This window comes from Myxocyprinus asiaticus, chromosome 29 (genome assembly GCF_019703515.2).
Source record: "Myxocyprinus asiaticus isolate MX2 ecotype Aquarium Trade chromosome 29, UBuf_Myxa_2, whole genome shotgun sequence".
Classification (NCBI taxonomy): domain Eukaryota; kingdom Metazoa; phylum Chordata; class Actinopteri; order Cypriniformes; family Catostomidae; genus Myxocyprinus; species Myxocyprinus asiaticus.
This window is the reverse complement of record NC_059372.1, coordinates 10,628,514-10,655,159: the sequence shown is the minus strand read 5'-3', so window position 1 is coordinate 10,655,159 and position 26,646 is coordinate 10,628,514. Positions and strand designations below refer to the sequence as shown.

The following is a 26,646-nucleotide window of genomic DNA, read 5'->3' as shown; positions in this document are numbered from 1 at the left end:
AGGTTCGTTGTCCGTGTAACTTAAACCTTTCTAAACACTTTTAAAGTGACAATACCAGCTGTACTTGTATTTAACACTGTCCTTGTGTTGACTGGGCAGGGTGTTGTTCAGAGATGTCCAACAATAAGTGATAATAAAGGGTACTTTTGCATCAGATATATATGACACTAAGGGACCTTTGCTTTGTTAAGTACTAGGTCAGCTTCTGTTATACTGTGGGATAACCCTACCATTTGTTATCACACAGACAACAGCAGGTCCATCAAAGTAATAGACATGGATATAGTTTCATTATAAAAGCTCTTAGGAACGTTCTAAAATCAGCATTTCGAGGCTTGGGAGGTGAGGAATTATCACTGGTAAGTTTTTTCTTCTTAATACATTTCCATTTAAAAAAGTCCTTTGGAACATAATGTAAGAGAATAAAAATAATACAATATGCATTATATTCCATACAGTCATCAAAATGAATGACAGCTTGTTGTGATCATATATTTGCTCTGCACACTTGAACTGGTGTCAGGTTGACATTATTCAGATTTGACAGATGCAAGCAGCCATAAAGACTTCACACTTTCATTATAATCGTTGACGTTTTATGTATTTGATTATTTGCTTATACACTTGACATACTCATTCTCTTGGTACAGGCACTGAAATAATGGCCCGGTTATTGTGGGGAACAGTTTTTCTCTTTCTGACTGTAACTATCAGGGGTAAGCACTTCGTTCTAGGTAATACTACCATGGAAATAATGGGTAAAGTCCTGCACACCATTGCAGCTAGCAAATGTTTATTAAACAGCAATGCTTCTGTCAAGACCTTTGACTTTTTGACACAAATATCTTTTTCTGGCATTAAAAAAGTAATAAATATTACAGTATATTTAAAATATGTTATATCATATCATATCGTATTACATTGTAATACGGTACCCTCTGCATGCCAAGTTGCTTATTAAGTACAAAGCACTTCAACATAGAGTCCTGTTGATTTTCCACATTAAGATATATTTAGCAACATTCAACATGAGGTCAAAATTGTAAAACTTCACATTTATTACTATGTTGCACAGTTATTCTTGAAATCAGAATCAAGTTAAACCCATCTTCCCAAAACTGGAATGGTATACGGGACACTAATGCAACACATTTTGCTGCTGGATTGTATCAGCCTGCTTTACCAAAACTCATTTTAACATCAAATGAATGAATAGTCATCTAAAATGATGGATAGAGGCTATAAATATATGTATAGAGAGTATATATAATATGTATACTCTTTATTTACATTTCAATTGTTTTTTTATTGATTAGACACATTCCCACAAAGGATCATTGGGGGTCAAGAGGTCGTGCCCTACTCCATAAAGTACCAGGCATCTCTTCAGTATGACAGGAAGCATTACTGTGGAGGAACTCTCATTCACCCACAATGGGTGGTGTCTGCTGCCCACTGCTGGCGACCGTAAGTAGCGACTCCTTTCATCGCCATAGATCAAGAGCTTTAAAACAATTTTTTATTTGAATAAGGCTTTTTTTACTTTGAAAATTATTTTTTTTATTTGGTTATGCTCTGATCAACAGGGCCAGTGTGATTCAGGCAGTGTTGAGTGAGCATAGCCTTGCTGTAGAAGAGAGATTCGAGCAAGTATTGAACGTGTCCAGAATCTACACGCATTTTGCATACAACCCAAGGACATTTAACAATGATATTATGCTAATTAAGGTAAGGTATCTGGACAAATCTCACGTCTTCGTGACAGACCTAGGGCCCATAGGCCGAAAGCGTTCTTACGTTTAAAAAAGCTAGATAGTCTGCACAGAATGTCCTGTTCTGTGCGCATTGTCTGCGCATGTGCCTGCCGTTGACTGTACTAAAAGGCTGTGTCTCGTTTGGAAGGCTGCGTCCTCCGGAGGTCTCATTTGTCGGCCGCACACGTCATCGAGGCTGTCTCGTTTCATAAAAGCGAGTAGGACACTTCGAATGCGACCTTCTTTCACGGGAATTCGGAGGATGCATGAGGTGTATCCTTCGGGGACACTCACAACCCACAATTCTTTGCTTCACCGGAAATGTTTAAAAAACAAAATGACGCCAATTTGCCCGTAAATATGATGTTCAAACGCAAGTAATGTTAATTCCCAAGTTGAAGTACCTCAGTAGATGGGTGCAGAGTATATAATATGTATAATTATATTAATATATGATTAAAATAAAGTATTAGACTAAAAGTACACCTGTAAAATCTATTTTCTTTTCTCTTTACATCATTATAAATCTCCTAAAATGTACCTCATGCATTCCCTTCCAGAGGGACTTTGTTCCCTTCTCACTCAAAGCGCTCGCACTTGTTAAAGAGTGGTGTGCTGTCATAGCAGCCATGTTACGTTCTCTTTCCATTTGTCCTACGAAGGCTGTCTCGTTTAAAGGAGACTTGTTTAAAGGAGGACACTCGGTATACTGTAGCCTTCAAAGGACGCATACTACCTAGCATACAGCCTTCCAAACCAGACACAGCCAAAGAGTATCGCAAAGCAGTCGTACTGTAGTGCGCACGCGTCGAACGCATTCCTATTCGCTCCTGGTCTAAGGAGTATACTTTTAAAGTCAACGCAGTCGACCGGACGCTATTCAATATGGAATGCGCAAAAAACAAAGTATACCTGGGCCATAAAGGTCAAAGTATACTTCGGTTTTTGGCATTCTGGATCAGATGTATAGTATGCGTGAAGACCAAAGTATAATTCGGGTGTTACTCGTTGCTGATCGCTCTGTGCACAGAATGCGTGGTGCAAATTTAGTCATCACTAGAGTCTGTGCTGACTGTCCGCGTGTGGCCTAGATTTTCTCGACATAGGACAGTCCTCCACTGTCGGAGCATGCGCCTGCCGTTGACTGTACTAAAAGAGTATCACAAAACATCCATAGTGCGCATGTGTCGAAAGCGTTCGTATTCACTCACGTTCAAAAGAGTATACTTTGAAAGGCAACATGGTTGGCTGTGAGTGTTCCGATCTGGAACACAGAAAATGTATAAAGAAAGTTTACCCGGCCTTTACGCTGCGTTACGTGCATTCGTATTCGTTTGCAGTCAGAAGAGAATACTTTGAAAGGTTGAGCACTCGACTGTGTGCAAAATGATTTGCCAGGCACAAAAAAAAAAGTCTTGCGGAAGTTAGCAAATCGACTGAAATCTTAGAAAGCTTTTAGAAAAGTGTAGAAAATGTCTGAATCTGTTTGTTATTAACTTTGAGTAAATCCCTTTTAGATTCAGCATGTAAGAAACATTAAATTCCTCTATTAATTTTTTTGCTACTCGAAATGTATTAGACAAAATATACACCAATTTTCTTAATGGTGAAATGCATAATGTTTTCAGTGTTAAAACAATTTCGAATTTGCGGTCACATATACCTGCGCACTGCGAAATTCCGGGGGCAAAATACAGTCATCTCAATGGTAATCTGCACGATCGTTAATTTTGCATAATGGACAAAGAGGGCGAAGAATTCCCTCTTGTGGATTTCAAGTGCAGTTCAAGTTTGGAGAACTTTGACAGGCGAATTGTCACATTGACCAATAGGAAGTTGCTTGGTATAGCAATCACCTCTGTGTAGGTGGTGCTTCATACACAACTACACTGAATATTCACAGTAGAAAAGGATATCATTATAGCTGCGAGTTTCATTTTAACTTAACTATCCCAGAGTATAGAGTGCAGCATTAAAAAGAGGCTGTTTGGCAATTAGTTTTTTCTGGTTTCACACGTGCTCAACATACGCCCATGCCTTCTTCGCCCGCAGAATTTTGCTGTGCAAAGTTAAATGTGACCCAGTTTAATGTGCAGATAAGTGTACTATAACTAAGCCATTCATAAGTTGACTGTGGATCTGTTGTGCTGTCAAAATACTGCATTTTGCAATTCAACTTCTGGCTTAAGCAATGGCACTAGTTTGGGCAGGGGGTTATATTTGTCCAACCAGTGGAAGATAGGCAGTGGGGAAATATGTGTTTTGGAAACCTCTTTGATAATAGACACTTCTAGTGCTTGTTAAGGCAAAGCATTATACTTACACTGAGGAGACTTGGGTCTGGCCTCTTTTGACCTGGGCTAGTAAGCAACCACCTAGCAACCACTCAGAACACACTAACAACCACCCAAAATGCTCTAGCAACAGCATAGCAATGCCCTGGCTTCCACCCACAGCACCCTAACATTGTAACGGTGGGTTTCGCATTGGAAAGCACATTTTAGAAAACACAGATTGAAAACTTTATTTTTCCAATTCTGTGTGGTGCCGCTAGTAGTACAGAAATTACTCACCACACATTCCTTATTTTCCCCAGCTCAGTGTTCCAGTTCAGCTTAATGCATATGTTCAGCCGGCCCCCCTACCAAATGCAGACACATCTGAGCTCGCAGGAGGAACCAGCTGCACCGTGAGCGGATGGGGAGTGACGCGAATATACAGCTCCTATCTGTCACCAGTTCTGCGTGCAGTGGATGTGGACATCATCCCTAACTGCCAGTACTTCTACTACTATAGAGTCAATGACAACATGATCTGTGCTGGCTCTCGCTTCGGAGGAAAAGACTCCTGCCAGGTAATCAGTGGCCAAACAAAGGCTTGTTAAAGGTGAAGTGTGTAATTTCTGCAACATGAGTTGTACCAAACGGAATCACAAACGTATAGAAGCCATGCATTACAGTTGTTCTTTTGCCTTATTTTCTCGAGATCATAACTAGAAAACAAGCCAAAATGTCTAGACATTTTCTTGAGTACAATAATGAATGGCCTCTGTCGGCATTATATTTATCATATTAATTAACAGGACTATAGTCACAATATACTGTAGCATGGTTCCCCTGCCTTATTGCTTAATTATGCAATGTAGACACTATATATGCCAGGGTTGTTTAAACCTGCTCCTTTACATTGGTGTGCATTCCCAAAGGGTTTTCTTTGAACAAGGCATTTTGGAAATGAGGGTGTTGTCAACCATCAACAATGCAGGGAGATGTTAGATGTACTCAGATATGGCACAGTTTTTCAGGGCTTTATGTTTGGAACGTAAATGTTTTAGTTCAAAGGTTTGATATCCATTTGAACTTTTTTATTTTAATTAAATGCAAAAGGGTAACAGACAGTTACAGACTTTAAAAGTACAAAAGCATTATAAAGGGAACACAATTACATAGTTTTTACAGCTTTAGAGATAACAGGAATCTCTAGATAAGACTTTTTATGTCAATGCAAAAGGGTAAAAAAAAAAAAAAAAAAAAGCTTAGAACTCAAAAGATTTATATTTATATGTTATATGAAAAACTTTGCTAATACAATAAATAGGTTTCTCATCTGAACTCTGAGTGAGCTCAATATCCTATATAAGACTGTACAACAGAAGTTTCCTTCTTTGATTTTTGCAATTACGTTTGTATGGAGCCCCTTAAAGGACGTGGAGGGAACAGTTTTTGCATTCCCTTCGCAATAGTTTGCGTTCCCTCGTGATACATATTGGGTTCCCTAGCGATTATTTTGGGTTACCTCGCAATGAACCATGGTTTTAATATAGTAATATTGTAGTAAACACAACAGTAGTAACCTTTTTTTTCTTTTCTTCTTTTCTGGCGGAAACCAAGGTTTTACTACAGTAATTTTATAGACTATAGTAACCATGTTTTTTTTTTTTTTTTTTTTTTTTTTTTTTTTTTTTGGCAGAAACCATGGTTTTACTCTAGTTATACTGTAGTAACCATGGTTAATCGTGTGGTTACTATGATTTTACTATGAATACTTTGGTTAAACTACAGTAAAACTACTGTAGTAAAACTATGATTAACCATGGTTTTACTACAGTAACCACAGTTGAACAGAAGTATATGTAGTAAAACAATAGTAACCACAAAATTATGATTTGTATTACCATAGTTTTGGTTTTCTTGTATTATTATTATGGTTTCACAGTGAATATCATGGTTAAAATATGGTTACTGTAGTAAAACCATGGTTAATTTTGCGGTTAGTGTGGTTTTTACTACAAATATCATATAATAATATAACTATATTTACTGTAGGAAAACCTTGGTTAATTTATTGCGAGGAAACCCAAAATAATTGTGAGGGAATGCAAAACATTTTGTGAGGGAATGCAAACTATTGGTGAAAAAAAAATCCTTCCTGTCATCTAAAGGGGTTCAATACCAGTTAAGCTCAATCGACAGCATTTGTGGCATAATGTTGATTATTATTTAGACTCGTACCTCCTGTTCTTTAAAAAAAAAAAGCACAAAATCTGGATTACAGTGAGGCACTCACAATGGAAGTAAATGGGCTAATTATTGGAGGGTTTAAAGGCAGAAATATGAAGCTTATAATTTTATAAAAGCACTTGCAATAATTCTTCTTTTAGAACTTTTGTATTATTTGAGCTGTAAAGATCTTTAAATCGTCATTTTTACAGTCGTTTTAGGTTTTGATGACATTACACGTCATGGCAGTGATGTTGTAAAACTGCCTATAACTTTACACAGAAAAGGTTAATAAGCGATTTTATCACACTAAAATCATGTTAACACACATATTGTAGATGTCTTGTTGCTATAATTTTGAAATAGTGAGTATTTTAACGTTTACGGATTGGCCCCATTCACTTCCATTGTAAGTGTCTCACAGTAACCCAGTTTTTCACTTTTGTTTTGTTTTGTTTTTTTAAAGGAAAGGACGTGCAAGTCATAATTAAAGGTGAATTCAGTCATTTTTTCTTCATTAAAAAAGTTTAACTCCTAAAGTTATGAATTGTAATTTTGTACTATATGTAGCGAATCATGAACACTCACATTAAAATGAAGACTCCAGTCATATCAGTAACCCTATAAAAGCTGTTTTATTCTACATGGAGAGGCTCCACACATGGGGGCTGCCATGTTAGAATCACATGACCAGCCGAAAACTAATCGCTTAATCTCAGTAACCATCCTGTTGTTTGACACGTTCACTCATTGATTAAAGTAATCATGGCTGACTGAATACTAAATTTCTACAGTGGCATCTGAAACTGAAAACTATTGATTTTAAATTATGCTGCATCCAAGCCACTAGGTGTCAGTGTCCAAGATGTCCAAGATGACACAAAGACAAAAGTTAATAAGTGCACCTTTAATTTTTGTGGTAATCAAAATAATGCCACAAATGCGGTCGATTGAGCTAAACTTGTATTAAACCCGTAATATTCCATTAAAGATTATGGTATGGCTTCAATGTTTTGAAGCCCAAGAGACTGTGCTGATGGTCTTTCTGCATGTGTTGTTCTTTCACAGGGAGATTCAGGTGGGCCTCTTATATGTGATGGTAATTTAGAAGGCATTGTGTCGTGGGGAATCAGCTGTGCCCAAGCATACTATCCTGGTGTCTACACAAAAGTGAGGAACTACAACCGCTGGATTGACTGGATCATTAGCAATGACAGTTAAAATACACATTCACCAGAATTACCATTAAATCTGAATAAAGAAAAGGATGTATTTACCAATAAATCCCACTTACTATCCCCAAAAACTGATCATTATATTTAACCAGAATCTCAAAAATCCTATTTTGGACACATATAATTCAAAAAGCATTAGGTCAACATTAAAATTATAATAGGCCCTATTTTGTTTCTTAATGCACAGTCCTGGTCTTATTGTGTACGTTTCATCTGTGCATGTTATTTCAAGGGAAAAAAATTAGTTTTCATAATCTTGATTAATCATAATCCAAATATAAAAACTTGCTCTGCTTCTGAAATTATTTTCTTTTTTGGCTGATGTCACGGATCACTCTTACTTTTCAACCCCTCCTGTCCAACCACCAGGCTTCATTCTGGTTACGCCCACTTTTCATATTCATTTTATTTGTCATTACTAATTCATATTGATGCATATACATCTTTGGAATGTTATTTTTGTTGGCATGTGTACAAACTAAGACAATTGTTTCTAAATGCTGGCCATATGCTGCAGTATCCAAAGACCTGTATTGTATCACAGCATTAAAGATGGACCATGTCAATGCGATTGATGGAAATGTCACAATCTTCTTTTTAAATGCATAAAGTTTACAACAAGCTGTTACTTGAAGTATTTTTATTGACTCTGAACTCTGAACTAAGCAATCACAGCAATCTTTACTTTAACCTTCAAGTTAGAAAGCCATGCATTCCCATTAAATATTTTCTAATGTTTTCCAAATGTTTTATTCATTACTTTGAGTGAGCTCTAATGACTGACAAAGCCTGGTTATACACTGCTCTATGCTATTTACCCCAGATTAAAATTATCCCAAGTAAACTTAACATTATGTGAGTTCTATGCATTATTTCCTTCTTTATTGTTGCTGCTCAGAGGTCACACATTAATCAAAATTAATCAACCAAAGTTGACACATTGTTTAATTGAATATCTCTTCACAATAATCATTACTCCATAGGAAGTGTCAAATTGTTATTGCATCACTGATTTCCTCCTCTTTCACTCTAACACACACAAACACACACACACACATTAACTTGTGACTTGAAGCTATGTCGTGCCTGGCAGTTGGAACAGAGCCTCTAGTCAGCTGCATTATGAACCCACAAGCGCTTGTTCAGAAATCTCAGGAGGCCAAAACTCTGGCATTCTGTCCATACAGCAATTTCAGAGTGGGAGCAGCTGTTGAAACAAGCGATGGAACCATCTTTACAGGTGAGGACATTCTTGAACTACACTTAATTGTTACTGGAAAAAGAAACTGGAAAATGTTTGATATTTATAAGCACAGTATTAATCATTGCTGAAGTTCTGTAATGTCCTGTATTGTGCTCATTACACAGCTATTTCATACACGAAGTTGACTCCATCTGAAACCATTTTAAGCTGAATTTTGCTAATTCTTTTATAATTATCATGCATTACATGTTTATGGCCTCCTATTGAGAGACCATATGGAATATACTTTTAAAAATGCACATAGCATGTCACACTGCAGGTCTATTTACTGTAAAAGTTTTTTTTTTAAAAATCATCAAAACAACTTGAAAAAAAAGTTACTACATCTAAAATACTTCTAAAATACAAATACGCTTTTGTCTTATACAATGATAAATTAAAATCCTGATGTTGATAAAAATCATTCATATTAAATGCAAAAGTGCCAGGGGCAAACCAAACAAAACATAGTTATACAGACTATAAAGGTACAGAAACATTATAAAGGAACACAATTAAATGGAGATAACAAGAATGTCCAGATAAGACTTTTTAGGTATATCCAAAAGAAAAAAAGGGCTTAGAACTCAAAACTTTACATTTGACATGAAAAATGTTGCTAACGAAATAAATAAGTTTCCCATCTGAACTCTTATGTGAACTTTAAAAATCCTGATGTTTATAAAAAAATGTTAAAAAAATGTAAATGTTTTTTTTTTATTTTTTTTTATTTTTTTTTACATGAACATATGTGGGCATTATGATTTATGAGCCATTATAATCTAGTACCTAACTCTATAATTTTACAATATAAATATTCAGATGAAGTGCTTTTCTTGGTGGTTGTAATTTGTGATAATGCAAAATTAGCTTAAAAATGTATAAATCTGTTAGCTAAATAGTCCTTGTGTACAACGTTTTGTGTTTTCAACTGCAGCTTTCAGCTACCTAGTGTGAACATCCATATTTTTTAAATCTTGCAAATGTAAAAAATATGTTATTCTTATCATTTTTGTCATGGTTTATCAGTATATGTTGATGTGCTCTTAACAGGTTGTAACGTAGAGAATGCATGCTATAGTCTTGCCATGTGCGCTGAGAGGACTGCTATCTGCAAAGCTGTGTCTGAGGGACACACTGCCTTCAAAGCCATCGCAATTGCCAGGTATTTTGATAATTTGCTTAAGTTAAATATTCATATTAAGTAAATACTGTAAAATAATATTCCTCTACACTCTCTTTTGTGCAGTGACCTTGAAGATCGGTTTATTTCTCCATGTGGTGCTTGTAGGCAGGTCATGAGAGAAGTTAGTCCTTTTAACGTTACAGTAAATAAGGCACATTCATTATTACGATTATAGTAAGTGTTAAACAAAGATAGTCATACTGTCACGGTCCTGGCACTCTTTCAGTCTGAGTTTTTATCTGACAGGACCGTGGCATTATCGTCCCATGTCTGTCTTGTGTTTCGTTGTCTGTCTTTGTGTGAGCATTAATGTCCGGATCCCGACACAGACCGAAACCGATCCAGACTGGAAGTCAGGACCCAGACACCATACTCCAGACACGAAACAAGACAGACCGAAGAGCGCATGGCAGGGAATACAACCGAAACCGCGTGCTCACACAAAGACGGACAACGAAACACAAGACAGACATGGGACGATAATGCCACGGTCCTGTCAGACAAAACCCAGACTGACAGAGTGACAGGACCGTGACACATACATGTAAGATGAAAGACTGGTTATATCATCTGCCTTTCCTTTGCAGTTTGGCTTACACTGGGATGTTTACTTGTCAAAGACTGATGGGTCTTTCAAACGGATGACCGTGGATATGTTACTTCCATATTCGTTTGACCCTGATGACCTGAGGGGAATGGGAAATCATTAAACCAGTGGCAATTAGAAGCAGTAAAGATGAGATTATAGGCCATATTACAACCTCTATCTATCTATCACAAAAAAACATCCTTCTGTTCACTGTGGCTTTATTTTCTAGAGAAAAATATGAACATGTTGACTCATAAATTATAATAATCCTGTTCTGAATTGTTGTGTTCATTCATTGGGTGCCTACAGCAGTGCTGGGGAGTACTAACTAAATATAGTGACTGACTTGACTACACTTGTCAGTCGTGTGACGGTACAGGTAGAATCAGAATGAGCTTTATTGCCAAGTGTGCTTACACATACAAGGAATTTTTCTTGGTGACAGGAGCTTCCAGTACACAAAAAATACAGCAACAAGACAGAGATAATAATAAAAAATAGAATAAAAATAAAAAGTGAATAGAAAATAAAGTATATATAGAAATACACAATAGGACAATATATATATATATATATATATATATATATATATACCTGTATATACATATGTACAATATACAAATACAAATCTGTTATATACATATGCAAGGGAATGTATGGCAGAAGAGGTATGGTATGTTGGATAAATATATAAATAGACTAAGCTGTATATTGCACATTAATTATTGCTCAATGGGTCAATTTTAACTGTTCATGAGATGGATAGCCTGAGGGGAAGAACTGTTCCTGTGCCTGACTGTTCTGGTGCTCAGAGCTCTGTAGCGCCTGCAAGAAGGCAACAGTTCAAAAAGGTAGTGGGCAGGGTGAGTGGGGTCCAAAGTGATTTTTCCAGCCTTTTTCCTCACTCTGGAAGTGTATAGTTCTTGAAGGGAGGGCAGGGGGCAACCAATAATCCTCTCAGCAGTCCGAACTGTCCTTTGTAGTCTTCTGATATCCGATTTCGTAGCTGAACCAAACCAGACTGCTACTGAAGTGCAGAGGACAGACTCAATGACAGCTGAGTAGAACTGTATCAGCAGCGCCTGTGGCAGGTTGAACTTCCCCAAGTTCCCTACAAGGTAGGGTATTATTCTCACAATAGTGTAACTATTCCAGTAATGAGCTACATTTCCCAGCAAGTAGTGGTGTAGCATCACAAAACGCTACATTTGTTACATTGTATTGTGTGAATGAGTGAATCTATTATTTCGGACTGCTCATCTAAATTAACCAATTAAAATAAACAATTCAATTATATTTGTCATTAGGAACTCTTTAGTTTAAATATTTAATTGCTACTGTTTGTCACTATATTTCACCTCAGTTATATAAAATAAGGTGTTTCTAGTTTTATCAGTTTATATTTAGTATAAATGTATTTGTTAAATTTAATGTTGTCTGATGAGCACAATAGAAGCAGCCGAAAAACAAAGTCTGTGATTATAATACACGTGGCGTAGTTTGTTGAGGAAAATAAATAAAGAATGTTACAACCACACCCAGTCCGCATTATTTTAACTTCATTGTTTAAAAATCACGTTTAATAGTGGAATTCATAGTAAGCAACTATGTTACCCATGGTCCAGCAGAGTGAGATCCACCAATCAGAGAGCCACGGCCAACAAAGCCCGCCAAACAGTCTGCCTGCAGTGACCGCCCACTTCTATGATGCTCTGTACATGACACAATCGAGTTGGTTTCCCTAAACACCCCCAAACTACATACTGTATATATTTGTATATATCAGAATATTTTGCAGTAAACCTAAAATATATTGTTTCTATACTTATAATCAACAACCTAAAATCAAAAGTTTTGTATATTAAATTTTAGATTTTTTAGTATTAAAGTTTTACCACCACAACCTCCCCTTGGGAGCCACAAGATTTTGTAAATTCTCAAAGGATGCCGTGGCTGAAAAAGGTTGGGAAACACTGGACTAACTGGGCTGTAGTTTAAAGGGATAGTTCACCCAAAAATTAAAATTCTCTCATCATTTACTCACCCTTATGCCATCCCGGATATGTATGACTTTCTTTCTTCAGCAGAACACAAATTAAGATTTTTAGAAGGATATCTCAGCTCTTTTGGTCCATACAGTGCAAGTGAATGGGTGCAAAAATTTGGAAGCTCCAAAAAAATCTCATAGTGGTTAATTCACTGTCTTCAGAAGCAAAAATTATAGGTGTGGGTGAGAAACAGATAAATATTTAAGTCAATTTTTACTCTAAATTCTCCTCCCTGCTCAGTCTGTATCCACTTTAACTTTCACTACTGTTTTTGGTGATTCCCATTCTTCATGCATACGCCCCGGAATGGAATATCACATGGAATTACCATCTGATTCCATCACTGTACCATGGTACTGCCACGGAACTTTTTAATGTCTGTGATATGAATGGATAACTTCAATTAGATACAAATTACCATACACTTATATACAAATTGCATATAAATTGCAAATTGCATATAAAGTCAATTTTTACTCTAAATTCTCCTCCCTGCTCAGTCTATATCCACTTTAACTTTCACTAGTGTTTTTGGTGATTCCCATTCTTCATGCATACGCCCCCTACTGGGCAGGCAGAAGAATTTCTAGCAAAAAATTGACTTAAATATTTATCTGTTTCTCACCCACACCTATCATATTACTTCTGAAGATATGTATTTGACCACTGGAGTCTTATGGATTACCTTTATGCTTTTTCTTATGCCTTTATGTGCTTTTTGGACTATAAACTGGTATTACCTTGGTTTTTTTAACACATGGCATCATAGTATATATTTTTTATTATTATTATATTTCCATTTTATTAAAAATTTCCATGTTTTTTGGACATGCACCATGATAATACTATGGTATTCTTTAAAGTATCCTGCAATGTCATGTAAATATCGTGGTATGCCGATATGTAAAGTAGCCTTCCATGGAATTACCATCTGATTCCATCACTGTACCATGGTACTGCCACGGAACTTTTTAATGTCTGTGATGTGAATGGATACTTCAATTAGATACAAATTACCATACGCTTATATACAAATTGCATATAAATTCCACTGCAATCAATTACTGCTCAGCTGCAATTAAATATGTAAGACATTAGTAGTTTCTGTACAGTTAAAGCATCCGAAATTCATGAAAGCTTCATTAAACCTAGTCATTTTTACTGTGTAATACAGCTAAACTACAATTACTTAATGCAAATTATTTTATATGCAAATAGTAGTAGTAATACAATTCTATCCAAATTCCAGCTCATCAATTTCATATATAATGCATTTGTAATTTGTCACCAGATTCATGTTATTATTTAGAATTATTTAGAATAATTCATACTAATTAAACAGCAATTAATTCATGAAAACTCGTCAAGACAGACTGCTCAGTGGCAAATTACATCCATACTACACATATCACATATAATAACTACATAATGAGCACATATACATGTCATACACATATCAGCCACAACATTAAAAGCACCTGCCTAATATTGTGTAGGTCCCCCTCGTGCCGCCAAAACACCGCCAACACAGTTGTACAGAGCGGTTATCTGAGTTACCGTAGACTTTGTCAGTTCGAACCAGTCTGGCCATTCTCTGTTGACCTCTCTCATCAACAAGGCGTTTCCATCCACCGAACTACCGCTTGGTTTGCTCTTGATTGTTGAAGTGAGTGAAATCATCATGGTGAGATCAAAAGAGCTCTCTGAGGCCTTCAGAAAGAAGGTTGTAGATATATAAATCTGGGAAGGGATTTAAAAAAATCTCCAAACAATTAGAAATCAGTCATTCGACTGTCCGGAAAATAATTTACAAGTGGAGAACATTTAAAACAACTGCCAACATGCCCAGGTCAGGCCATCCTAGCAAGTTCAGCCCAAGAGCAGACCGCAAGATGCTTAAAGAAGTCTCCAACAATCCTAAAATGTCATCTCGGGACCTACAGGTAGCTCTTGCCACAGTTGATGTCAAAGTACATGCATCTACCATAAGAAAGAGACTGCACAAGTTTGATTTGCATGGGAGGTGTGCAAGGAGGAAACCCTTGCTGTCAAAAATAAATAAATAAATAAACATCAGGGCAAGACTAAAGTTTGCCAGAGAACACCTAGACAAAGGCCAGGACTTCTGGAACAATGTGCTTTGGACAGATGAATCCAAAGTTGAATTGTTTGGGCACAGTAACAGAAGACATGTGTGGCACAAACCAAAGACAGCATTTGAGCACAAGAACCTCATACCAACTGTGAAGCATGGGTGTGGAAATGTCATGGTTTGGGGCTGCTTTGCTGCAGCAGGGCCTGGCCAGCTCACTATCATAGAATCCACAATGAATTCTTCATTCTATCAGAGGATGCTTGAGGAAAATGTAGGACCATCATTAAGCCCAGAGCCTGGAGTTTCTCATCAAGCTTGGAGGGCACTATGGTGTTGAATACTGAGCTGTAGTCTACAAACAGCATTCTCACATATGTGTTCCTTTTTTCCAGGTGGGAGAGAGCAGTGTGTAGTGTAGATGCAATGGCATCATCAGTGGAGCGGTTGTTGCGGTAAGCAAACTGCAGTGGGTCCAGTGAGGTAGGCAGCACAGAGCAGATGTAATCTCAATTACATCTAGTCTCTCAAAGCATTTGCTGATGATGGGGGTCAGAGCAACAGGATGCCAGACATTTTAAGCAAGTGATTTTGGATTGCTTTGGTACAGGCACAATGGTGGATGTTTTAAAGCATGTGGGGACTACAGACAAAGAGAGGGAAAGGTTGAAAATGTCCATAAAAACACCAGCCAATTGGTTCACGCATGCTCTGATGATGCGGCCCGGAATGCCGTGTGGACCCGCGGCTTTACGAATATTCACCCATCAGAAGGATCGGGTTGCATCCGCTACAGAGATGGAGAGTGGCCGCGAGAGTTCTCTCCGTGAGGGCGGTGTTATTTCCCTCGAAACGAGCATAAAAAGTATTTAGCTCATCCGGGAGAGAGGCAGCGGTGTTCACGGTGGAGTTTTTATTCCCTTTGAAGTCCGTGATGATATTAATTCCCTGCCACATGCTTCTAGAGTCGGTGGTGTTGAACTGTCCTTCAATCTTGTCCCTGTGCTGGCGTTTGGCTGCTCTGATAGTTTTGCGGAGGGCATAACTGGCTTGTTTATGCTCTTCCGTGTTCCCAGGATGTCCACACATTAAGTGTCATGCGAACATCGCTATTAACCCATGGTTTCTGGTTAAGGTAGATCTGTATTGTTTTGGTCGGTACAACATCCTCCATGCACTTCCTGATGATGTGTTGATCAGTTGATGTGAACATTAACTGAAGCTCCTGACCTGTATCTGACTGATTTTATGCACTGCACTGCTGCCACACGATTGGCTAATAAGATAATCACATGGATGATTGTTGGTGCCAGATGGGCTGGTTTGAGTATTTCTGTAACTGCTGATCGCCTGGGATTTTCACACACAACAGTCTCTAGGATTTACTCCGAATGGTGCCAAAAAACAAAAAATCCAGTGAGACTTCAACTGTATATATTTCATTACGCTTATGAGCGTGGTTTCAATTGAACCACTCTATTTTAGTCTATCACTACCGACTAGCCTGGTCAATTATAAAATGGGTTAACATCGTTAGTTAAGTGTGTTGTTGTTGTTGTGGTTTTTTCAGTAGGGCTAACAAATACAATTATGAATGTTCACAATGTATTTTCATTTTGATTTTCAGGAAGATAATTAAATAATATCTATGAAGCAACAGTTTTCGTTTATTAAAAAAGGCTGACATTTTTGAATTTTTTCTATATACCAATTCATGAGACATTTAAGCTATAACTTTAATGCTGCCATTAAATGCTGTATTGTTAGATCGCCTTCTATACATCAAAATGTAAAAAAAATACAATACAAATAATAATTTAAAAAATGTTAATCATAATAACTCTCACTTTCTTCACATGAAATGGTGGTGCCAAAACTGTCCCTTAGTGCCTCCTGGCGGTGATTTTGTGAACGTGTCTCACATGTGAGAATTTAAAGTTTTACCGCTGCGTTAATCCCCGTGATAGTAAGGGTCATTCTGGTTGGATACCTACTGTATAATTTGTCAGCAGGTACTTGCTGTGCTTTAAAGTTGTTCTTCTATGCCCATGTTGCCGTTTTTCACAGTTTTCTGTCTATGTATAGGCTGTATTCAAAAAGAAGTTCCAGACCCCTCTGAAGTCATTTACATCAGGGTACAACTTGGAGGACTATGTCATTGGGAAAGGTTGCAATCCAGCAGCCTATGAAGCAGTGGCTCCCTTTGCAGCCCCTGAAGAGAAGGGAAAGTGCTCACTGGTGGAACTGAACCAGGATGACACTGAAAATAAGTAATAAATAAAAATAAAATAAAACGAGTTTATAGAAAAACAGTATGTTTGCTTCTATTAATATCATCACATAATGATATATTTCATTATCATGCTATCTTCCATAAAAAAGAAATATATTCATATGTTACAATATATCTGCTACTATTCCCAATGTCTTGTATTTTGCATTAAAGTGATGTCAGATGGGTTTTATTTTGCATTAAACCATGTGAATGATCAGGGTGTGTTTTGCCGTAATTAAAGTACGAACTGTTGGAAACGTGTCGGATCTGGTGTGAATAGCCTTGTGCGATTTTGTGTGTGATTCATACTCTTTTGTCTCGTCAGATGTGAACAGGCCTTTAGACTAATTTTCTGATGATAGATTAAATATTTTCATTGTGCTGTAGCTACTAATGCACCCTGCGGCAGTACCTGGAGGTGTGTGCCAGACCGGATGCAGGCCTCTCTCATGTTGCTACAACTAATGGAAGGGGTGGACCACCTGTGCGGACAGGGCATCGCTCACAGAGACCTCAAATCGGACAATGTGCTACTGGAATTTGACTGTGGTAAAAGTTCTAAGACCGAGCAGCAAAAACATTTGCCAATGATGAATCACATTTCGTTTACTGTTTACAGTAGGTCATTGCTTATCAATCCTAAGAAATGTACATTATCTTAGTGGTGTTGGATTTATTTTAAAGCTGGGTGTCCCAGATTGGTGATCACTGACTTCGGGTGCTGTCTGGCTGAAGACTTTGGCCTTAAACTGCCTTTCAACAGTCGGTGGGTTGGCATAGGAGGAAATCCTTGTCTGTTGGCACCTGAGGTGAGAAACTTTATACAAATCTCCTGAAACATGACACAACATCAAATGCATCTTTAGCCTTGAAATACAGGATTATTAAGTTGGCTTGATAAAGAAATCCCTAAATCAAGATCAACTTTTCTAACACTAACTCCTACAGCTTTCAAGCTACATCCAACAAACTTGGTTCAGACCATCAGACTGTTCTGACTTAGTGTGTCATGTTTTTTCTAACTGATAAGACTTAAGGTTTTTGTACAGCAGATAATCAAAAAATGAGAAAAATCCCATAGACTTCATTGACGGAATGTTCAAACAGGCCAACGGAATGTTCATGAATTCAGTTTCCGACTGTCTAAATATGTATGGTAAAAACATAAAAAAAGATGAGATAGCCATGTGTTATATATCGTTGGAAATGTTTCAATTAATAAAATGCAGTGAGCAAATTTGTTTCACTCAGAGGCCAAACTGCAGTGAGTATTATGTGTATGAAATTCCCACTGACACACATAAATATAATAAACAGGAGTGTCTTTTTGTCACCTTTTTCCTTATTACTTCCTGAAACATACATATAACATAGAAAATGACATATGGTAACTTACAGCAGACTATCCTGATTCAAACGAGCCCAAACACAACATAATATGATAAGTAGATCTTAAAATATTCCTCAAAGATTTTACATGGAAAGACGATGCACAGACGGGCACTGTGTGTGTGTGTGTGTGCGTGTATGTCCGAGGACTTTGTGTGTGTGCGTGTGTGTGTGTGTGTGTGTGTGTGTGCATGTCTGAGGACTTTGTGTGTGTGCAAACCCACACCCACATCCACATATGTGCTCATCTAAAGGACTGGGATGCTCCTGAACACTTAATATTTCTGTATTTTGTAATCTAATCCTTTCATTTCCAATGACCAGTCACTTTAGACCGGGAACACCACAGGTGTAACAAAGTGAAATAAAACCAATAGAATTTTATGAAAATTATCTAAAAGAAATTGTGTGTTCAGGTGCCCTGTGTGAACAAAGCCATGGAATTTTATTCCAATCGCTTAATTTTGACAGAACACAATATATGGGTTAAAGGAATGTTTTGGGTTCAAAACTACGTAAGCTCAATTGACAGCATCAGAAAAATACGTTTAATTCCTTTTTCAGTTTGTTTTTGCAAACTGAGAGACAAATGTAAATTATTTTCTGTGGGTATCAACAGCATGCCACCAATGTACTGAACTCAGAATATATCATTACAATGGCTAATATACTGGACATTTGTGTATCTACATCATTCTGTAGGTCGCAACAGCAGTCCCAGGTCCAGGGGTGACGATCGATTACAGTAAAGCAGATTGCTGGGCCGTAGGGGCGATTGCTTATGAGCTCTTCAGTCAGCCAAACCACTTCTACAGCTCACAGAGGCTGGAGATTCACAGCTGTCAGGAAAGACAACTCCCTCCATTGCCTGACAGTGTACCTGATGATGCACAGCTAGTAGTGAGGTTACTGCTATGCAGAAATAATCACAAGGCAATGCCTTCTCATAAACAACCTCTCATATACCTTTGTACACTGGGCAAAGCAACTGGGTAAGAAACAGTCCCCTTTTGTTTGTTTGAATCTATTTTAAGGGTGTATTTGTTATTACACATTTACAATATAGCGGTAAATCTCATGAAAACATGTACAGGTCACATTTCACCCCAGATTCAAATATTTATCAGGAAGAAAATAAGGCGTGTTTTTAAGACAATTTATATTATTTGAGTTTTTATGTAATTCCCATTAATCTCAATAGACATTCTCATTACTGGAATACATTTAAATAATATACTATTATTCTTTTTCACTTAACTTTGATGGGAATGAAAAAATCTATGAAACATAATGTCACAGTGCAAAAAAATCTTTAACATTCTCAAAAACAGGCTTAGATTTTCTTAATGTGAAGTATAGTCTTATTTTTTCCTTTTGATGTTAGGGTGAAATATGCCCTTGAAGTGTTCTTTACAGGTTTTCATCAGATTCTCCCATATAGAAACTCAAAAAAAAATAAAAAAATTAAAATAAAAAAAACATTCGGTACAAGAACTCTGGCTGAGAAGATAAACCTTATTTGACACATTTATGTACTAATTATTTATTCGGCCATCTCCAGCACCGCAGTGCACGGGTTGCCGCTAACATGCTTCATATCAGCCGATGGGGCAAGGCAAGCGTGTTCTGGCCAGTTTGGACCGGGCCAGAATGGCTAATAATGATCAACTGGCTGCTGTGTCAGTCTGCAGTGGTACTTCTGAAGGATCGTGGGTCCAGTGGGAGCTCTTTGGAAAGTAAGAGGTATTTTCAATGAAAAAAGTCATTTCAAGAGGCAGAGCAAGTTATTTAGTTTTGATACCAACAGTAACTTACATTAAAAAAGTACATATGATGAATTTTGATTTCATATCCTTTTTGTATAGCATTGAAATAGTGTATTGTGTCTTTTGCATGTTGTAATAAAACAATTTGGTGATTGATTGGTTGTCTTTGATTTTCTATTATTAATACTTTTACTGCAGTGTAGTATCATTGTAAATATAATGTTGCAATATTATAATATTGCTGTTATAGTGAATAAAATACATTACCCAAAAGGCACAGGGAGGGGGGTGGGGATAAGGAGCACCCCAGGCTTATATCGTACACTGCATACTACATACTCCATTCTAAGTGTGAGTAGTGTGGCAGTGTGTCACTTTGTGTCCAGCCCCTTCTCACGCCACTGGTGAAAGTTCATTTTCCATGTCTAAACTAATGAGGTCAGATTAAACTTTTCCTTAAGCACATTTGCGAAACGTTGATTGCACTATAACGGACCGTTAAGGGCAATTATTTGTTGCATTGCATTTAACGCCAATTTCTGCTTGAGTTGTTTACATGCGAGAGCTGCAAAATGTTTTCTTTGATCAAAATCGCAAATAAAACTCGAGCTGTTTTTGGTGGGTCGCAGATTTGGAAAACCTGTGCTTCTCCAAGAGTGATATGCTGGGAAGATGTACACACTGATCAGACAAATGTTACAGCTATAAGGCGAATGTCCGGGAAAGGTTTGAATGCCCCACCGAGCGCAGAGTTTGTGGCGAGAGTGAGCGGCATCGCGACTATGTGTAAATTACCGTTTCAGAAAACAGCGGACGGTCTGGACGCGGCTTTTGTCGGAGTTCCTATTGACACCGGCACATCCAACCGCCCAGGTGCAAGGTAATGCTTTCACGTACACAGACAGGACACGGGAGTTTTTCTAAAAATATGCATAAGTTATACTTCAGTAATTTTACGTGTATTTGAAATATTTTTTGTACATTTATAAATGCAGACTATGTATTTGTTTTATATATTATAATAATTATATAATAATACAAATGATAAAATGTTATGGTTATTATTATTTTATAATTTAGAGTAATAGAAAAATGTTAGATATTACACACACACACACACACACACACACACACACACACACACACACACACACACACACTGGCGTCCAAAACTTTGCAATAATGTACATATTTAGCTGTACATTATTCCTAACTTTTGGCCGCCAGTGTATATATATATATATGTGTGTGTATATATATATATATATATATATATATATATATATATATATCAACACATATGAAGCTAATGCATTTTCCTATGAGGCACACTTCTAAAATGTTATAGTTTGGAATTAAAAAAAAAAAAAATTCTTTTTTTGCACATTTATAAAAATATGTATTTGTTTTTTGGTGAAATAATAGTACATAGGCATTTTATTGTTTAGGGTTTTTCTGACAGCCTCCAGATGTCCAGCAAAAAATAATAGCTTACTATTAATAATAATACAAATAATAATAGTAATAAAAGGTTTATGGCAATTATTATTTATTTTTTTGGCATCATTTAGAGAACAATAAACATTCAGTTATTTAAAAAGATTTTTATCAACACATTATATGAAGGTAATGCATTCACCTATGATACAAAGATCTTAAATTAAGCAAAAGTTATTTCAATAATTGTACATATGTGTATAAATATATATATTATTAATAAATATATTTAATTTATAAAAAAAAGATGTATTTCTTTTATCTTTTGTGAAATAATAGGGCATAGGCATTGTTTAGGGTTTCTCATTCTGACACAGCTGTAATATGCCCATCAAAAATAATAATAATATGAAAAATTATGGCAATTAAATATTTTAAATACATTAATATAATTTACAGCGTAAGATACATTTTATAAATATTTTATTAACACATCTGTATAATAATAATAATTCACACATAATAATACAATAAAACAATAAATTGTATTATCATGACATGATATTACTTTTATATCACATTGGCCACACCTGCAAACATTTGGAATAAAAGAAAAGACCAAAATGTCCTCTTAAAAGAATGTTCTAAACAACAAAAAATATACAAATGGATTTCTGGGCCTCAGGACAATAATCACATACATAAACTCAAATGCAATTCCTGATATCAGTGCTTGTGAAATACACAATTATAATTGATTGAGATCAGTGGGATAGTTGGATAACATTAACCCCTTCTTCTCTCAACAGGTTTGGTCCTCGGCACATCAGGGCAGAATCCGCTATGTTGAGGGCATATAACAGCTGGACGAGAGCAGCACCATACGAGTCACTGAAGGTGGCAGATATTGGTGACATTAATGTCAACCTCTTTGATCTGAAAGACACCTGCAAAAGAATCCGAGAGGGTTACCGTGAAATTGTAGCCACCGGCTGCATTCCACTTACATTGGGTGGGATGCAGGTTTTAGTTCTATAGCAAGAATTTCTCTTTGGTTCACCTAGCAGAAAACCATTTGTAAATGGGATGGAGTTCAAACTTAATCTGAAATTGTCTTTGATTTCCAGGAGGTGATCATACGATTGCATACCCAATTCTTCAAGCAGTGGCTGAGAGGTTTGTACATACACAAGAGACCTCCCTCCTGCTTTATATCCGTATAGACAGCTAATTTTATCTGCGGGACTAACCTCAACTTAGTCTGAATTCATTGCTATATCTGCTGTTCAGACATGGACCAGTGGGCCTGATACATGTGGATGCACATGCAGACACTAGTGACATGATACTGGGTGAGAAGATTGGTCACGGGACCCCTTTCAGGCGCTGTGTGGATGAAGGACTGCTGGACTGCAAGAGGGTCGTCCAGATCGGGCTCCGGGGGCCGGGTTATTCCCCAGATAATTATGAGTGGAGCCGAGCACAGGTATTAAAAATGCCTTTACCGAAGAACATTAAAAACTCCATGCCATATAAAGGTGAGGTGTGTAATTTTCTGCATCATTTGCAAAACCAAATAGAACTGCAAAATAGCTAGATATATTAAGTTTGTCAAGACAAACTATGATGTTGTCTTGACAAAGCCTTGTCTTAAAGTAGTTATAAAAGTTTGAACTGTTATGGTTATACAGAAATTAGTAAAACAAACAACCACTTGCTAGCAGTCAGACACACTGTCACATAGTCCGATAGATGGCTAGATCACCACTATGCGGTGGTTTGCATTTATGGTACTGCATTGGTGTGTCTGCGTCGAGTACATACCCAAAGTGCTAAGTATTCATCAAAATATGTCAACATGTTGAGATTTAATATGATTTATTATAAATGTCTGCCATGCAGAGAGAAAATAAATAGGTCATATACTGTATGCTTGCTCTTGAGTAGCTTAAATCAAAATAAAGAAATATTTTGGCATACTTCGATGCTCTGTGCTGGAAAAAAATCTAATCAATTAACTACTAGCTTGACTAACACAACATGGGTGTCTTTTAAAGCATAAAAGCTGGACTTTACAATGCATTTATGCAATATAAACAACTCTGTCTGAACAGGTGCTTTTCAATTTGATGACAGATTAGACGTGCTCTGTTCATAGCTTATAAAGTATTATTATTAACTGTACACCATACTGTCAAACATATGGTCAAAATATTGTACAGATCAGAAAGTTCTCAAATAGAATACCACAAATATTGTGTCAAACACAAAAAATATAGTCACTGAGCACTTTATTAGGAACATTATGGTCCAAACAAAGTTCCCAACGTGGTCTTCTGCTGTTGTAGCCCATCTGCCTCAAGGTTCGACGTGTTGTGCATTCTGAGATGCTATTTTGCTCACTACAATTGTACAGAGTGGTTACCCGAGTTACCGTAGCCTTTCTGTCAGCTCGAACCAGTCTGGCCATTCTCTGTTGACCTCTCTCATCAACAAGGCATTTCCATCCACAGAACTGCTGCTCACTGGATGTTTTTTGTTTTTGGCACCCTTCTGAGTAAATTCTAGAGACTGTTGTGTGTGAAAATCCCAGGCGATCAGCAGTTACAGAAATACTCAAACCAGCCCATCTGGCACCAACAATCATCCATACAATTATCTAATCAGACAATCGTGTGGCTGCAGTGCATAAAATCATGCAGATACGGGTCAGGAGCTTCAGTTAATGTTCACATCAGCCATCAGAATGGGGAAAATTGTGATCTCAGTGATTTGGAGCGTGGCATGATTGTTGGTGCCAGATGGGCTGGTTTGAGTATTGAATACACAGTCTAGTGCTATCAGAGACCGTGTGAGATATCTCAGGACAGTTATTTCAGCGATTTCTTTCAGGCTGAAGGAGAATGTTCTGCATACTGTTCCATAAAAAAATGCATACAGCACGTTTAAGTTAGAACAGTCTGAAGGTCTGTGCCAAGTTTGGTGAATGAAGCTTGCTCTAGAGCGAGTTACAGTTGATAATTTTAGTCTTGGTTTAGGGACTTTGGAAGAACCCCAAACTATGTCTGTAGAATAACAGTATGTTGGCTTTGTCAAGCCAACATGATGTGCAAAAATGTAATGTTTTAAAAACGCCACAGTGTTTACTTTCTTCAGGAAGTCAAAATAGGAATGGCATACTAATAGCTGCCTCTGCACACTAAATTGGGAAAAGAAAAAGTAATTTAATCACCAAAATTACACACTTCACTTTAAAAGTATCTTTAAACATCTATGCAAATATTACTGCCTGTATGCTCATATAAATGAAAACGCTTGATGAGTGCAGTTTACTGGTGATGATGCATAACTTTTTGAAACAGGAAGTTAGGGTGGAACATATAAAGTCCTCGTCCCTTTGTGGACTAAGTGGAACAAAACTAGAGTTCTGATTCTGACTTTCAAAAGTAGTTTGACAAAAATGTTGCATTTTCGTGCCAATGTGCACTTAGGGTTTCCGTGTTGTGGAGGCTCCGGAATGCTGGCACAAATCTCTTGTTCCACTCATGGAGGAGGTTCGGGCACAGATAGGTACCGGACCGGTCTACCTCAGCTTTGACATAGACAGTCTGGACCCTGCATTCGCTCCAGGCACCGGAACACCCGAGATTGCAGGGCTCACACCCATTCAGGTACAGTTTCCTCTACGGGTTAGTCAGGAATGCTAACCCTGCTCGTGAAGATCCACTTTCCTTCAAAATTGAGCTTAAAACTCTAAATAAACACCCTTGAACTAGCTAATCAAGATCTTTCTGTTCTCTTGATGACAAGCATACTTCTGAATTTGCATACATACTTTTGAGTGTGAAGTAAGCCAGTATGCTGGTGTATACTGTCATGTCATGAAATTGTGGAGTAGAAATGTCGATAGAAATTGGAATGCAGCCAAGATCTCCAAAATCAAGTTTGAACACCCTTCGACTTTGCACCTAAAGTGTAATATTAACCTTTGATTGTTATAAAGAGTTGGTTAAAAGCATACTTGAAGGTATGCCTTATTTGAGTGATTTGAATGGACGCTGTTTTGCTTAAAGATTGTTGAATTTTTACATTTGCTTTCAGGGCCTGGAGATCATTCGGGGTTGTCGGGGTCTTAATCTTGTAGGCTGTGATTTAGTAGAAGTTGCTCCACCTTATGACACCACAGGTACAGTATTAATAGTTATGTACATTGCCATTTATAGTGGAAAAACATCCTTAATGCAGAATATTTGATTTCTCATACCTTTTAAACTAATTCTGAGGGGTTTTTTTGTACAGGGAACACTGCTTTGACTGGGGCCAACCTCCTTTTTGAGATGTTGTGTGTCCTTCCAAAAGTTAAATATTATTGAGTGCTTTATTTTTCTAAGATGTTTGGTGAAACTCCTGAGACTAAATACATTTTAAAATAATTTGAACTGTGACTTTATAATACATGTGCATGAGCATACTGATTGATGTACATCAGTATTATAGTAAATATATCAGATTATAGTATAATAATAAGTATTAAGATGCAAGTATTATCAGCAACACCTTACCTTTATATGGAATAGCAAAATGGTGCCATATTTTCCTAATGGCTGATTAAAATAATAAGAAACTCTGGTGTCAAAACCTTGATGTTTCTGAATAATGGTGGGAAAAATTACACATTTACACAAAATTATGGAAATAAAACATTTTATTTGATCATTTACTTTTATAATTTAATGTAGTTTTAACACAATTTTGTTATTTTATGCCACAGACATTTGCACATATTTGCAGTATACTGTATTTACAGACAGGGTTAATAAGCCATGAAAATTTGGCATGGTTCACTATCTTAAATGTAAGATATTTGCCAGTGCATTGCAAAAAAAATAAAAAAATAAAAATAAAATGCTACTAGTGTAGTACAGTGGTAACAATCCCACATCATTAATAGTAAAGTGTAATGAATGTTCATTGAACACCATATGAATAAAGCAATATTATAACGTAAACCCAATCAATCATCGCTAAAAATTTGTCAATAATGGAAGACTTCATATAGGAGTCGACTGTACTCCTGTTTGCATCTGTGATAGCCAACATGATGAAACATCTCACATGAATGACTATATAACA

General features: G+C 36.9%; 4 protein-coding genes across 4 annotated transcripts; all 4 read left to right on the top strand.

Annotated features, from left to right (window-relative positions):
• Positions 1 to 334: 334 nt before the first annotated feature.
• On the top strand, positions 335 to 8,153 carry LOC127420007 (trypsin-3). Its single transcript, XM_051661909.1, has 6 exons — positions 335 to 359; positions 651 to 716; positions 1,317 to 1,467; positions 1,587 to 1,728; positions 4,351 to 4,608; positions 7,322 to 8,153. The coding sequence occupies exons 2-6, from the start codon at positions 662 to 664 to the stop codon at positions 7,472 to 7,474; spliced, it is 759 nt and encodes a 252-aa protein (XP_051517869.1). The 5' UTR covers positions 335 to 359; positions 651 to 661; the 3' UTR covers positions 7,475 to 8,153.
• A 412-nt stretch (positions 8,154 to 8,565) lies between these two features.
• LOC127420011 (cytidine deaminase-like) lies at positions 8,566 to 10,772 on the top strand. The gene is made up of 4 exons (XM_051661914.1): positions 8,566 to 8,728; positions 9,785 to 9,896; positions 9,981 to 10,059; positions 10,505 to 10,772. The coding sequence occupies exons 1-4, from the start codon at positions 8,566 to 8,568 to the stop codon at positions 10,625 to 10,627; spliced, it is 477 nt and encodes a 158-aa protein (XP_051517874.1). The 3' UTR covers positions 10,628 to 10,772.
• Positions 10,773 to 14,087: 3,315 nt separating this feature from the next.
• Positions 14,088 to 20,128, top strand: pink1 (PTEN induced kinase 1). Its single transcript, XM_051661913.1, has 4 exons — positions 14,088 to 16,916; positions 17,309 to 17,470; positions 17,606 to 17,730; positions 19,013 to 20,128. Exons 1-4 carry the CDS (start codon positions 16,901 to 16,903, stop codon positions 19,304 to 19,306), a joined length of 597 nt encoding a protein of 198 aa, XP_051517873.1. The 5' UTR covers positions 14,088 to 16,900; the 3' UTR covers positions 19,307 to 20,128.
• Positions 20,129 to 20,490: 362 nt separating this feature from the next.
• agmat (agmatine ureohydrolase (agmatinase)) lies at positions 20,491 to 26,527 on the top strand. Its single transcript, XM_051661890.1, has 7 exons — positions 20,491 to 20,956; positions 22,323 to 22,525; positions 22,641 to 22,689; positions 22,804 to 22,999; positions 25,005 to 25,184; positions 25,615 to 25,699; positions 25,813 to 26,527. The coding sequence occupies exons 1-7, from the start codon at positions 20,649 to 20,651 to the stop codon at positions 25,884 to 25,886; spliced, it is 1,095 nt and encodes a 364-aa protein (XP_051517850.1). The 5' UTR covers positions 20,491 to 20,648; the 3' UTR covers positions 25,887 to 26,527.
• The last annotated feature ends 119 nt before the right edge of the window (positions 26,528 to 26,646 follow it).